Consider the following 15,129-nt stretch of genomic DNA (forward strand, 5'->3'; position numbering starts at 1 on the left):
TTGAAAAAGCAACACCAAAATAAAATTGAACAGAGCAGACTGCCAGCTGTCTTTTAAAGTCTGGTGTTTGAGAACATTAGGGTTTCTTATTCAGCTACAGTGACGACTGGAGAGAGTCATGAAAAAGTTTTTAATAATTGCATTTCTTTATAAGCAGTGATGTTTTTCCAGACATACATATTGGGTCTTTCTGTAGGTAATCCATCCCAGCCCACCTCTCTGCATTACATGAGTCCATACCAGATGAATGCATATGCCATGGCCCTGAAGGCTGTGGGGGAGATCATTCAGGATTATGACAGTGACAAGCTCTTCCCTGCATATGGCTTTGGGGCTAAGCTACCTCCAGATGGCAAGATCTCCCATGCCTTCCCACTGGTAAGATATATTAAAGGGAAAGAAAGGCTAGGGCACATGCACTGTACAGTCTCATTTGGTTGATGGAAAGTTTTTTTCAAAGAAGTTGAGAATATGACTTGGAATGGTCAGACTTTTCTTGAGAAAAATGGATGTCATTTGCAGCAACTAAAAGTAGTCTGAAGGTGATATAATTAAAAAAAGGCGGAGATACATTTAGGCTCCATCTTTTTCTATACCTTGCAGTTTTCAATTTTCATACTTTTCATACTTTATAGGCATTACAGCAATAAAACCCTTCTTCTAATTGCTAAGAAGCTCTTTGCACGTTTTCTCTGGTATTTTGATCATTTATCTTTGGTGATGAGTTCCAAGTCATTGAGGTTGGAAGGCCTTTATGACACCACTCTTAAGTTTAGCTCCTTCCAGATTCAGATACTTATTCTGAACTGTTGCTGGGTAAGAGCAAACATGCTGGTAAACTTAAAAGATTAATTTAAATCCTAACTGTGACATAATCCAAACCCATTGTACATTTGCGGAAAGTAGAACAACACGGGGCATTTTAGCAAAAAACGTTAATTTACTCTTAGTTGTCATGCAAATTGGCAGTCAATAAATATTTAAATTAAAAAGACATATCTTGCTAAATTATCCTTATAATCTGCTGTTTGAAAGTCTTTTGACACATTAGGATAAAAGACGTCCCTCAGAACAGTCTGCAAAATTTGTGAAAAGAAATATTCCGTAAACCAGCGGACATTTTTGCAGAAGTCACCTAAAGTTTGTGACTGAGGCTAGGGAACATTCTCCAGTTCTGTCTTGGCCTGTCTGGCCTCGACATTTTGGGACTCTCGCAAAATCTCCAAAGAGAGGCATTTTGAACAGATGGCCAATCAATTTCATACTTATGAAATATTACTTCAAAAGAAGCCCTAATGCAACCCATCTTGTACTCCATTCTGTCACCACTTGTGAACGAGACAACAAGATATTTGGATTCCTTGGCATGAGGCAGAAACTGTCCCCTGAGCTGGAGGGAGTGTTTCACCTCTGTCTCTGTACTGTTGGGAACCATGGCCTTGACCTTGAAGGACTTGACCCTCATCCCAGCCACTTCATACTCAACTGTGAACCACTCTATTTGATGCTGAAGGTCATGAATTGAAGACACCAGCGGAAACTGTGGTTCCCTCCAAGCCAATGCCACAGCAACACCACACATCCTTCCACACATCGGTAGGGGCACGGTGAAGACCACCAACCCCAAGCACACACCACCCACCAGGAACCACCCAGCAGACAAGCAAACCCCACCTCAGTATAAGGCCGAGAACCCCAATATAACCACTTAGCCCAGCGACGCCCACCCTGCAGCACCCACACACGGAGGCCAGAGCCACCATGCACAGGACCACCGCTCCAACACCACAGCATGACATGCAGTCAAGGACAGAACGCAGCAATGAGCACCCAAAGCAAAAGCCGTGCACAAAGCCCACACCATGCAAATGCGCCCCCACCAGCCCTCCAAAAACAAAGCCCCCTGTGAAAGTGCACCCCCGTGAGAAGAAGACCCACAGCATCCAGGTCCAAGAACATGCCCAGCACCCATACCCCTGCTAGAAGCAGCCCCGTGAGAAAACCCACACTGAAGCCCACAAAAGACAGAGAGCCCACAGAGCCAAAACCAAAATCCACCAAGAAGCCAAGACCAGTCCACCCCGAGATTAACCCCGGCCAGCCCGCCCGCCCAAACAAAACCCTCTGCCCCCCTCCCCCAGACAGAACCTGGACCGGCATCAGGAACCGGAACCCAGACAAGGAACCAGAATCCAAACCGGAACCACCCAAGTCCAAACAATGCCCATCCCCACCCAAGGCCAACCACCCACCTCAACTCCAGAAGAAAACCTACACCCACCCCAACATTCGAACAACTCCCAGAACACATAAGACATTAGATGCCCAGGTTGACTCCACTTCTCCCCCTCCCACAGATCCTCGGCCCTGCCAGCAGAGTGCATTCCTTGAAGGAGGGAGCACCTGCGATGAAATGGTACCTACTCACCAGTTTAGGAGGCCCCTACGCCCAACAAAGCATCGAAGGCCCCCAGGCCGGTGCTGGGTGCCAGAGCATGCGCCGGCCCAAAACCCCGGTGACATACCTGCCCAGACCCAAGCCCCCCCGGCCCCAGCCAGAACCCCAGCCTGGGGGCGACACACCCCAGGTACCCAGAGCCCCCAAGTTCATCCCAGACCCGCCCAGGTGCAGCCCGGCCACCAGGCCAGTAACCTTTGTGCACAGGCTCCCCTCCGAGAGCCATCAAAGCCCCACCCCGGTTGGGGCCACAGCCCCTGTCGCCAGACCCACCAGCGACCCCAGGCCAGGGTCACCCCAAATGCCCCAAACCCAGACATCCGCCACAATGCCCCACAGGACAAAGCCAAAGGTTCCCCACCCCCACTAGGTGATGGAGCCGATTAAAGGAGCCCAGAGAGATTGATCTGATGTGGAGGCAGAGGCTGTCTCAAGACTTATATAATCCAACAGAAGGTCTCTGTACTGGTTAATATTAAGAAGGTTTTTATTTTTCCAATTCATGAGGATAGTTTTCTTAGCAATACATAAGGCATTGAAAACCATGTGAACTGAATTTGTTTCTATGGTGACATCATCTAAGTTGCCCAACAAGCAAACTGGGGGGGAAGGTGAAATGAGTGACTTATTAACCAGTCCTTTTCAGACACTAAATTTCAACAGCTTTTTTCAAAGCCACCCACAAACCTCTCAGAGCAAACCATTCCTTATCCTATGTGTACATGAATGTTTGTGTCATATTTATATATGTGATGTTTACAGACTGTAGGTATTGTTTTTCCTTATTTCTTTGCAGGGACAGCACTGACTGATTTGCAACGCGAATTGACAGAAAAGTTCAGATTTATCAACTCCAGCGAAATTTGCTTCGTGTCCATCGCGGATTTCACTCTGCTCTCGCTTGGCTCTATTCACCCTAATCATTCTGTTCACATCACGTCCTTCGCGTCCTTCGCATTGATTCGCTCCTGAACACGCCTCTACATAGGGTTAACTTGCAAATCACTTGCTCCTATCGCATTATTCGGGTCAGTCTGTACCCACCATCAGAACTACTTGTCCAGCAGGTCACAGCGTTTGCAGGTGGAAGGTCTTTCTTCCACTTGTCTTCAAGTATCGAAGCGTGTTCCTCAAGGCAATATCCTAGGTCTGCTTTTTTTTATAATCAATATCAACAGTTTAGATGAAAAAATGCCACATGCAAATTATCATCTTTATGCTTATGACACTGTCTTATATTGTGCTGCCAACACAATAAAAGGTGCTTCTGAAAAGCTTCAAGTTTGTTTTGAATGCTAACATATTTTAAGTAATGTTTTCTAATACTAAGACCTTGTCTAAATCTCAGTTGTTCCAGCCCATTATTATTATTCAAGGTTCTCACATTGAGGTTGTATCTCAGTATAAATATGCAGGTTTTATTAATAACGGATCTCTGGCTTTTGTTGCCCACATTCAATAGCTGGCTGAAGCTGTAGTTGTGTTTTTATTTCAGAATTAGACCTTTTGAAGCTAGAAAACGTCTTGTCGCAACTTTTTGGTCCATCTTAGACAGTAGTCACATGATTTAAATGCATGCATCATTTTACTGGTTGCATACATTGGACTTTGTATATCGTGGAGCCTTACATTTTATCTCTGGTCTTGGAGCCCTTACTCACCACTGTCTTCTGTTTAGCCATGTTGTATGGACAGCCTTATCCACCCACAGATTCTGGTATAATCTTATTTACAAAGCCATCCTGGGTTTACTTCCCAATTATCTCCTATTGTTTGTTGTTAAGAAATCCTCAGGTTATTCTCTGCGCTCGGTTGAATTCATTTTATCAACTGTACCTAAGGTTTGTACTGATCATGGTAGTAAAAAAGCCTTTCAGTTTGTTGCTCCCTCAGACTGGAATCGACTTCAGAAAGTCTTGAAGTTGAAGGAGCTGGTCTGATTTAATCCTTTTAAGGTTTGTATATGAGGCAATTGTAAATGTTTTGACTAATATGAAATTGTATTTTAGTCCTATCTTTACTTTTATGGGTGGGCTTCTTCGCTGTAAATTCTTCTGTGATTTACCATGATGTATTTTACCTCTGCTTTGATATTTTTGGTTTCATGATTGGTCCTGCTGTTCTTGGCCAGGACTCTTTTGAAAACGATAATTTTAATCTCAGTGAGATTTACTTGTTTATTTATAAACTTTATTTAAAAACTAAATAAATGTCACCCGAGCTCCCCCAAATCAGAAATCACATCATGCTGAGAATCTTGAACTTTATCAATCGTTTGGAAATGACTTGAAGCTTCACAGGCGATTTGCAGTGTGAGGCCATGGCATGGATCATTGCTCTTCAGGTTCGTATCTAGCTGAGGCTTTAGAGTTGGCAACTTCAGCTGTTAATTGATAATCTAGAAGAAGTAATGATCAGTTACTGTGGAAATAAGTTGATGGTTTATCTCCACAGCAGCTTAGCACTGACTCACTGGCCACTGGCATTCAAAGAACACTCCTGAGACCAATACACAGTGCGGTCCCCAGTAGCATGTCAATGCAGAATATAACAGAACAAACAGACCATTTTTCTCTTTTGCAGAACTCCAATACAGGAAATCCAAACTGTGTAGCGATCGAGGGTGTACTGGAGGCTTACTTTCACACCCTGCGAACTGTTCAGTTGTATGGGCCAACCAACTTTGCTCCTGTCATTAACCAGGTGGCACGGTGAGACATGCATTACACTAACATACACCCACTATATGGATTCAAGAGCAAATTATAACAGTTGCAAGGAACTGACCTCAAATTATTGGATAAAAAAAACAATAACAGTAGAAATAAGAAACATAGCAAAATGATGAAAATATATTAAATTGAAATAGTCCAAGTACTATAGGTTATACAAATTTATCTAAGAACATTCCAATGACCTTGTTGCTAAATGTAAAATAATATACATTTAGCATTAATATGACATGTATGGCTGATGAAGCCAATTGCTGACAGTCACTATTTTTGTGACTATGTAGTAATTGTTGTTATAGATGGCAGTATTTTACCTGAAGTGTCTAATTCAAAGTTTTTTCAAGGATCGGAAGGATCAGTGACAGTTCTGGTGGCCTGTATGTGTCACATTTTAGTCAATCATACCTTCAGATGTCAAATGATACAATGCTGCCTTTGTGTTTGGACAGTGTGGCAGCAGCACACCAGACAGTAATGAAGAAGTGAACAAGGACTCAGTAAAGGAAGTGTGGATGTGTACTACTCTTGCTTTTGGCAGGTTTCAGATGCCTTCGCTGTCTGCTGGGTATTCTTAGTGAGACAGCTGATGTTCCGCTCCAACTTTAGATCATTGTTTATAATGGTTTCCCTGAGTGAATCCTCTGTGGTAGATGCACCAGAGAACCAGGGATGTTCAGGCTGTATTCTTTTTGCAGCCATTTCCACATTCTTATCAGATCTTTGATTATTGTTTGCTATTTGGTGCAAGCTTAACATTTTCCAGTTTTCTGGAAACCTAATTGAGACGATAGCCATTGTAAGGGTTTTATTGTTTTGGTTAGATCAGCTACCAAATGTTACTCTAGATATGTCAAATCTGCTTTGTAGTACAAATACCTTATTACCACATAGTTAATCTCATCTTCAGCATTAGTGGGTCAGAGTTTTACTCTATAAACTAAAGAGCCTCAACAGGGTGGTGGCTGGAATTTGAACTATTTGTGTATCTGGAGTTGGGTGGAGAGAGAGAAAAGTCTTAATCAGTCAATAAAACTTATTTTTTTTATAGAGCTCCTTTCATACAGACATGTGTAGCACTTAATGGGAGTTGGTGTTGAATGTCAGTTGAAGGTTAGTATTCCCTTGAACATTTCCACATTTTCTTGAACACAGCATTCCTACAGTGACAAATGGTGATGGTAGTTTCATGCTGTTGGGATGCTTTTCTTCAGCACGGAAAGGGAAGCTGGTCACAGTTGATGGGAGGATGGATGGAGCTAAACACAGTAAAATTTGGAAAACCTGTCAGAGGCTGTTAAAAGACTTGAGCATGGGGCATGCTGTAAGGTGAACACCTTACAGCATGACAATGATCCTAAACATACAGCAAGAGCTGTAATAGAATGGTTTAGATCAAAGCATATTGATGTATTAGAATGGCCTAGCCAAAGTCCAGATCTAAATTATGGCAAGATTTGAAAATGGATTTTCATAGATGCGCTCCATCTAGTTTGACAGAGCTTGAGTTTTTCTGTAAAGAAGAATCGGCAAAGATGTCAGCCTGTAGATTTTCAAAGCTTGTCTAAAAGACTTGTTGCTGTAACAACAGCAAAAAGTGGTTCTACAAAGGCTTCACTCAGGACGGCAGAATAAGCCTTCAAATTTGGCCAGCTGCAACTCTGAGTTTTGTCATGCTACAGTAAAAGACACCTACTTTTTTATAGTGGCAAAATTACTATTTTTGTTATTAATCCCAAATTACTTCAAAACACTACCTTATAAAGTGTTTGATGTTGATATTATGTCTGTTTCCTCACTTTAACAATAATGTCAGATTTGTTTACTTATTGTTAGCAACACAAATATAGTCTGCATATGAAAGGGCAATATCCTGTCCCAGTTATGTAGGACTAGTTTCATAACTAAAGAGAGTGTGTATTGCTCTGCTGTGGAATTCCAAACTACTGTATTCTGAAAGGTAGTAAAACACAGTTTTATTGTTTTCCTTCTTGCCCCTGTCCCTTTTACACTTTTTATTTGTGTCATATTTAGTTTTCTTCCTCCCCAAAAGCCTTTATATTTCTCCCCCTGTGAATCTTTCCAAGCCATTTTCTCTTACTCTTTTTGTTTCTACTCCCATTCTCATTCTTAAACAGCTCAAGCTTTTTCTTCTTTTTTTCCCCTCTGAGTGTAGTGTTTTTCATGCCTTGATTTTCCTCGACCTCTTGAACTGCTCTCTTTGTCAGCCATGTGGGAGGGTTAGACTTGTGATGGAGACATGCAGGGTAGGGGCAAACATGAGCAAGTTTCATAATGAATGTGTTAATATGTAAGATTTGTTATGAAATTAATAAATTAGTTAACAGAATTATTGCCATAGTATAAAAACTAAGGTATTTACAGTAGCTCCTTAGTGAGGAAAGAAACATTTTAGAGTACTTCTGTCTTAACAAATATCAGTCATCGTCATGTTCTGGGATAATTTCCTGACCCACATGCAGAACCACACACAGAGCGCCGGGTTCAAGGCTTCAGCTTTTCTCTGAGGGAACACCATAATTAGAAGAGGTATTAGTGAGGCAGAATTCAGTTGAATATGAGGAATTAATAAAAGAGGCTTACAGTTCTCAGTCCGGGAGGGAAAGGCTGGAGGTGAGGTTATGATCCTGCAGAGAAGTCCAGTGTCCAGAGGGAGGAGGCAGTCCAAGCTGGAGTTCTTTTAAGTGGTGGATGGAGAGTGGGCAGGCAGGGAGGGAAATTGGAGTTCTGGAGCCGTTGGAGAATAATAGCTGTTGAGGAGAAAACTGGAAGCTTTCAGCCTGCAAGGAGACTGTGGAAGCAGACCCAGAACAGAGGGGTTTCTTCAGCTTGGTAACACAGGTTTACAAGGAGGTAATCTTCAGGATCAGAATTCTAACATGAAACAAACAGTTTATCCCAAAGCAAGTAAAGATAAAAATATTTTTAACATTTTAAACCAGCACCTTCATTTGTCAAAGATTGGGAGAACGACCTAAAGAAATGGCCTCTTATCACATTAACCAGTATTAACATATGTATTCTACTAGCATAGCTGCTTCATGTACTCCATATGCTCTTTTTCTTTAACATAGGATAAGTGCTTCTTCTCAAACCCTAGTCGGTCATGACAGAGGGACGCTCAGACTAAGCCAGGTTTAGCTTCTGCAGGAGGTTTCTTCCTAGTAAAGGGGAGTTTTACTTTTTGCTGCTGCTACATACAGGGGTTGGACAATGAAACTGAAACACCTGGTTTTAGACCACAATAATTTATTAGTATGTTGTAGGGCCTCTTTTTGCGGCCAATACAGCGTCAATTCGTCTTGGGAGTGACATATACAAGTCCTGCACAATGGTCAGAGGGATTTTAAGCCATTCTTCTTGCAGGATAGTGGCCAGGTCACTACGTGATACTGGTGGAGGAAAACGTTTCCTAACTCACTCCTCCAAAACACCCCAAAGTGGCTCAATAATATTTAGATCTGGTGACTGTGCAGGCCATGGGAGATGTTCAACTTCACTTTCATGTTCATCAAACCAATCTTTCACCAGTCTTGCTGTGTGTATTGGTGCATTGTCATCCTGATACACGGCACCGCCTTCAGGATACATTGTTTGAACTATTGGATGCACATGGTCCTCAAGAATGGTTCGGTAGTCCTTGGCAGTGACGCACCCATCTAGCACAAATATTGGGCCAAGGGAATACCATGATATGGCAGCCCAAACCGTTACTCTGGGCATGCAACAGTCTGGGTGGTACACTTCTTTGGGGCTTCTCCACACCGTAACTCTCCCGGATGTGGGGAAAACAGTAAAGGTGGACTCATCAGAGAACAATACATGTTTCACATTGTCCACAGCCCAAGATTTGCGCTCCTTGCACCATTGAAACCGACGATTGGCATTGGCATGATTGACCAAAGGTTTGGCTATAGCAGCCCGGCCATGTATATTGACCTTGTGGAGCTCCCGACAGACAGTTCTGGTGGAAACAGGAGAGTTGAGGTGCACATTTAATTCTGCCGTGATTTGGGCAGCCCTGGTTTTATGTTTGTTGGATACAATCCGGGTTAGCACCCGAACATCCCTTTCAGACAGCTTACTCTTGCGTCCACAGTTAATCCTGTTGGATGTGGTTCGTCCTTCTTGGTGGTATGCTGACATTACCCTGGATACCGTGGCTCTTGATACATCACAAGACTTGCTGTCTTGGTCACAGATGCGCCAGCAAGACGTGCACCAACAATTTGTCCTCTTTTGAACTCTGGTATGTCACCCATAATGTTGTGTGCATTTCAATATTTGGAGCAAAACTGTGCTCTTACCCTGCTAATTGAACCTTCACACTCTGCTCTTACTGGTGCAATGTGCAATCAATGAAGACTGGCTACCAGGCTGGTCCAATTTAGCCATGAAACCTCCCACACTAAAATGACAGATGTTTCAGTTTCATTGTCCAACACCTGTACATGCTCAATATGATGCTCAGAGGGATTGCCGCAAATTCAACAACTCAATACAATCGACTGTCTGTATATAAATGGGATTTTCTTTTGTTAAGTCCCTTGTCACAACATTTGTTATGAATTGGTTGGATAAGGATTTAAAAGATCAATATAATTCCTGCATCTGCAACACTGTCTGCTGCAGATACAGGAGAGACACTTTATTACCTCACATTGCATACTCGGAAAAACAACATAAAAAGCCAAATAACAGTTTGCAAAAGCACACAGGGAAGAAACTTCTTGTTACTTTTGCTAATTTCTTGTTTCAATTAAAAAAGTGAAAACATTGAACACATACATATTTTTGCAATTCACTCTAGGGGCAATTTGTTGTTTATCATTAACTTATTTTATAAATGATTTTCATTGCCTGAGATGAGCTCTGTAGCTTTAAGAATAAGGAATTATGCTATATTTGCATTAGCTTTACCTAAAAGACTATTTAGATAATCTTATAAAATTAACATATTTTGAAACATTTTTAAATCCTAATTTAGTCAGAAACACTAATATTATTCTACATCAGATTCTCAAAGATTTGTTCAATAATACACTCATTTAAGCATTAATAGCTTGAAGCCTTCACATGCTCTTTAGGTTTTTATGCAATATTATTTTCCAGCATTTTAAAAATAGTAGAACTGAGATTACTACCACCAGTTAGTTAGGTTCACAGTGGTAAAATTGACAGACATTGACATCTGTACAACTATCTTTACATGAATCATATTTTTGGCCTAATTTTGTGTGTTATGATGTCAGGTGTGCTGCAGAAGTAACGGATGGCTCACAGTACTTTGTGCTGCTGATGATCACAGATGGTGTCATTTCAGACATGGCTCAAACTAAAGAGGCAGTTGTCAATGTGAGTATACACAACTCATTACTCATCACGCATTAGGAATCCTTAGTCCTTCCTTTAAACTCTTTTGTTTTGTTTTGGGTGCTAAAATAACAAGGTTAATTTGGTTTGAAATGTTCTCCTTCAGAGCATTATGATACCATATCTGATAATGACACCATACCTACTGTGAAGCATGGGGGTGGAAACATCACGCTTTGGGACTGTTTTTCTGCAAAGGGGACAGGACGACTGATCCGTGTCAGGGGAAAAATGAACAGGGCCATGTATTGTGAGATTTTAAGCAAAAATCTCCTTCCATCAGTGAGAGCATTAAAGATGGGTCGTGGCTGGGTCTTCCAGTATTTAAATGGTCCCAAACACACCGCAAGGGCAACGAAGGAGTGGCTCTGTAAAAAGCATTTCAAGGTCCTGGAGTGGCCTAGGCAGTCTCCAGACCTCAACCCCATAGAACAATTGTGGGAGGACTTACAAGTCTGTGTTGCCCAGTGACCCAAAACATCACTGTTCTAGAAATGATCTGCGTGGAGGAATGGGCCAAAATATCAGCTACAGTGTGTGCAAACCCCCTCCTTGAACCGCCACCTTAACGTGGTGGAGGGGTTTGAGTGCTCAAATGATCCTAGAGGCTATGTTGTCTGGGGCCTAAATGCCCCTGGTAGGGTCTACCATGGCAAACAGGCTCTAGGTGATGGGTCAGACAAAGAGTGGTTCAAGAATCCCTCATGAAGAACAAAATATCGAAGCACGTGACGTTGCCCGGTACGGCGGAGCCGGGGTCCCACCCTGGAGCCAGGCCTGGGGTCAGGACTCGTCGGAAAATGCCTGGTGGCCGGGTTGCTCCTCGCGGGACCCGACCGGGCCAAGCCCGAACGAGAGACGCGAGGCCTTCCCCCAGTGGGCCCACCACCTGCAGGGGGAACCGTGAGGGACCGGTGCAAAGAAGATTGGGTGGTGGACGAAGGTGGAGACCTCAGTGGCCCGATCCCCGGATGCTTAGGCTGGCTCTAGGGACGTGGAATGTCACCTCGCTGGGGGGGAAGGAGCCTGAGCTTGTGCGGGAGGTCGAGAGATATCGACTAGAAATAGTCGGGCTCACCTCCACGCACAGCATGGGCTCTGGAAACCATCTCCTTGAGAGGGGTTGGACTCTCTTCTACTCTGGAGTGGCCCACGGGGAGAGGCGGCGGGCTGGTGTGGGTTTGCTTGTTGCCCCCCAGCTCAGCCGTCTCGTGTTGGGGTTTACCCCAGTGGATGAGAGGGTCGTATCCCTACGCCTTCGGGTTGGGGAGAGGCCTCTGACTATCATTTCAGCCTACGGGCTGAGTGGTAGTGCAGAGTACCCGGCCTTCTTGGCGTCCCTGTCGGGTGTGCTGGATAGTGCCCCTCCCGGGGACTCCATTATTCTGCTTGGGGACTTCAACGCCCACGTGGGGAACGACAGTGACACCTGGAGAGGCGTGATCGGGAGGAATGGCCTCCCCGATCTGAATCCGAGTGGTGTTTTGTTATTGGACTTCTGTGCTAGTCACGGATTGTCCAAAACGAACACCATGTTCAAACATAAGGGTGTCCATCAGTGCACTTGGCACCAGGACACCCTAGGCAGGAGGTCGATGATCAACTTTGTTGTCGTATCATCAGACCTTCGGCCGCATGTTTTGGACACTTGGGTAAAGAGAGGGGCTGAGCTGTCCACTGATCACCACCTGGTGGTGAGTTGGATCCGCTGGAGGAGGAGAAAGCCGGACAGACTTGGCAGGCCCAAGCGCATAGTGAGGGTCTGCTGGGAATGCCTGGCGGAGACCTCGGCCAGGGATGTATTCAACTCCCACCTCCGGGAGAGCTTCGACCAGAACCCGGGGGATGTTGGAGACATAGAGTCCGAGTGGACCATGTTCCCCGCATCTATTGTCGATGCTGCTGCCCGTTGCTGCGGCCGTAAGGTCTGCGGTGCCTGTCGCGGCAGCAATCCCTGAACCCGGTGGTGGACACCGGCAGTAAGGGATGCTGTGAAGCTGAAGAAGGTGTCCTATCGGCTGTGATTGGCTTGTGGGACTCCTGAGGCGGCTGACAGGTACCGTGAGGCCAAGGGTGCTGCGGCCCAGGCTGTGGCAGAGGCAAAAACTTGGGCCTGGGAGGAGTTTGGTGAGGCCATGGCGAAGGACTACCGGTTGGCCTCGAAGCGATTCTGACAAACCGTCCGGCGCCTCGGGAGGGGGAAGCAGTGCTTCGCCAACACTGTTTATAGTGGGGGCGGGAGACTGCTGACCTCGACTGAGGACATTATCGGGCGGTGGAAGGAGTACTTCGAGGATCTCCTCAATCCTGCCATCACGCATTCCGTGGTGGAAACAGAGGCTGGGGACTCGGGGTTGGACTCTTTCATCACCCAGGCTGAAGTCACCGAGGTGGTTAAAAAGCTCCGCGGTGGCAAGGTTTCAGGGGTGGATGAGATCCGCCCTGAGTACCTCAAGTCTCTGGATGTTGTGGGGCTGTCATGGTTGACGCACCTCTTCAACATTGCGTGGCGGTAGGGGACAGTGCCTCTGGAATGGCAGACTGGGGTGGTGGTCCCCCTTCATAAGAAGGGGGATCGGAGGGTGTGCTCCAACTACAGGGGGCTGCTCCAGAAGTATGAAATCGGGGGCCCTTTATTAGGGGCCATCCAGTCCCTGTACGAGCGGAGCAGGAGTTTGGTTCGCATTGCCGGCACTAAGTTGGACCTGTTCCCAGTGCATGTTGGACTCCGGCAGGGCTGCCCTTTGTCACCGGTCCTGTTCATAACTTTTATGGACAGAATTTCTAGATGCAGCCAAGGGCCGGAGGGGGTCTGGTTTGGGGACCAGTGGATTTCGTCTCTTCTTTTTGCGGATGACGTGGTCCTGCTGGCCCCCTCTAGCCAAAACCTACAGCATGCGCTGTGGCGGTTCACAGCCGAGTGTGAAGCGGCTGGGATGAGGATCAGCTCCTTCAAGTCCGAGGCCATGGTACTCGACCGGAAAAGGGTGGCTTGTCCTCTTCAGGTTGGAGGGGAGTTCCTGCCTCAAGTGGAGGAGTTTAAGTATCTCGGGGTCTTGTACACGAGTGAGGGAAGAATGGAGCGGGAGATCGACAGACGGATCGGTACGGCTGCCACAGTAAATGGGGGCGCTGTGCCGGTTCGTTGTGGTGAAGAGAGAGCTGAGCCGAAAAGCAAAGCTCTCAATTTACCGGTCGGTCTACGTTCCTACCCTCACCTATGGCCATGAACTTTGGGTCATGACCGAAAGAACGAGATCCCGGATACAAGCGGCTGAAATGAGCTTCCTCCGTAGGGTGGCCGGGCACTCCCTTAGAGATAGGGTGAGGAGCTTGGCCATCCGGGAGGGGCTCTGAGTAGAGCCGCTGGTCTTCCACATCGAGAAGAGCCAGTTGAGGTGGCTCGGGCATCTATACTGGATGCCTCCTGGGCGCCTTCCTCGGGAGGTGTTCCAGGCACGTCCCACCGAGAGGAGGCCCAGGGGACGGCCCAGGACACGCTGGAGGGACTATGTCTCTAAGCTGGCATGGGAACGCCTTGGGCTCCCCCTGGAGGAACTGGAGTGTGTGCAAACCTGGTGAAGACTTATAGGATATGTTTGACCTCTGTCATTGTCAAGAAAGGTTATGCTAGAGTATTGAGTTTAACTTTTGTTATACAATATACTTACTTCCCACTATAATTTACAAATACATTCTTTAACAATCCTACAATGTGATTACCTGGATTTTTTTTTTTTTAATCTTATTTTGTCTCTCATAGTTGTTGTGTACATGTGATGGAAATTTTGCAAGTTTTCCCACTTCCAAAGCATGTAGAAGTCTGTAATTGCTTCATAGGTACCCTTCAACTATGAGTGACGGAATCTAGAACAAAAATCCAGAAAGTCACATTGTGTGATTTTTAAGTAATTAATTTGTATTTTATTGTATGACATAAGTAATTTATACATCAGAAAAAAACAAAATTTAATATTTGGTACAGAAACCTTTGTTTGCAATTACAGATATCAGACGCTTCCTGTAGTTCTTGACAAGGTTTGAACACACTGCAGCAGGGATTTTGGACCACTCCTCTAGATCCTTCAGGTTTCGAGGCTGTCGCTGGGCAATATGGACTTTTAGCTCAATTCAAAGATTTTCGATTGGGTCCTGGTCTGGAGACTGGCAAGGCCACTCCAGGACCTTGAGATGCTTCTTACGGAGACGCTCCTTAGTGCCCTTATTGAAGGAAGGAGGTTGTTGGCTAAGATCTCCTGATACATGACCTTATCCATCCTCCCCTCAATACGGTGCAGTCGTCCTGTCCCCTTTGCAGAAAAGCATCCACAAAGAATGTTTCCACCTCCATACTTCACGGTAGGGATGGTGTTCTTGGGGTTGTACTCATCCTTCTTCTTCCTCCAAACACTGCGAGTGGAGTTTAGGCCAAATAGCTTTATTTTTGCCTCATCAGACCACATGACCTTCTCCCATTCCTCCTCTGGATCACCCAGATATCATGATGTGTTCTGAACCAGGAGACTCTAGAGCAGCACACCAGAGAGA

General features: G+C 45.2%; 1 protein-coding gene across 2 annotated transcripts in view; it reads left to right on the forward strand.

Annotated features, from left to right (window-relative positions):
• LOC124857578 (copine-9-like) overlaps window positions 1–15,129 on the forward strand; it is a 347,174-nt gene that overhangs the window by 305,928 nt on the left and 26,117 nt on the right. For both annotated transcript variants that reach the window (XM_047348904.1, XM_047348903.1), the window contains exons 16-18: window positions 197–378; window positions 5,042–5,169; window positions 10,461–10,563. In XM_047348904.1, the coding sequence (XP_047204860.1) occupies window positions 197–378; window positions 5,042–5,169; window positions 10,461–10,563 (413 nt within the window). The remainder of the gene's footprint in view (window positions 1–196; window positions 379–5,041; window positions 5,170–10,460; window positions 10,564–15,129) is intronic.

The sequence above is a fragment of the Girardinichthys multiradiatus genome, chromosome 20 (assembly GCF_021462225.1).
Source record: "Girardinichthys multiradiatus isolate DD_20200921_A chromosome 20, DD_fGirMul_XY1, whole genome shotgun sequence".
Lineage (NCBI taxonomy): Eukaryota > Metazoa > Chordata > Actinopteri > Cyprinodontiformes > Goodeidae > Girardinichthys > Girardinichthys multiradiatus.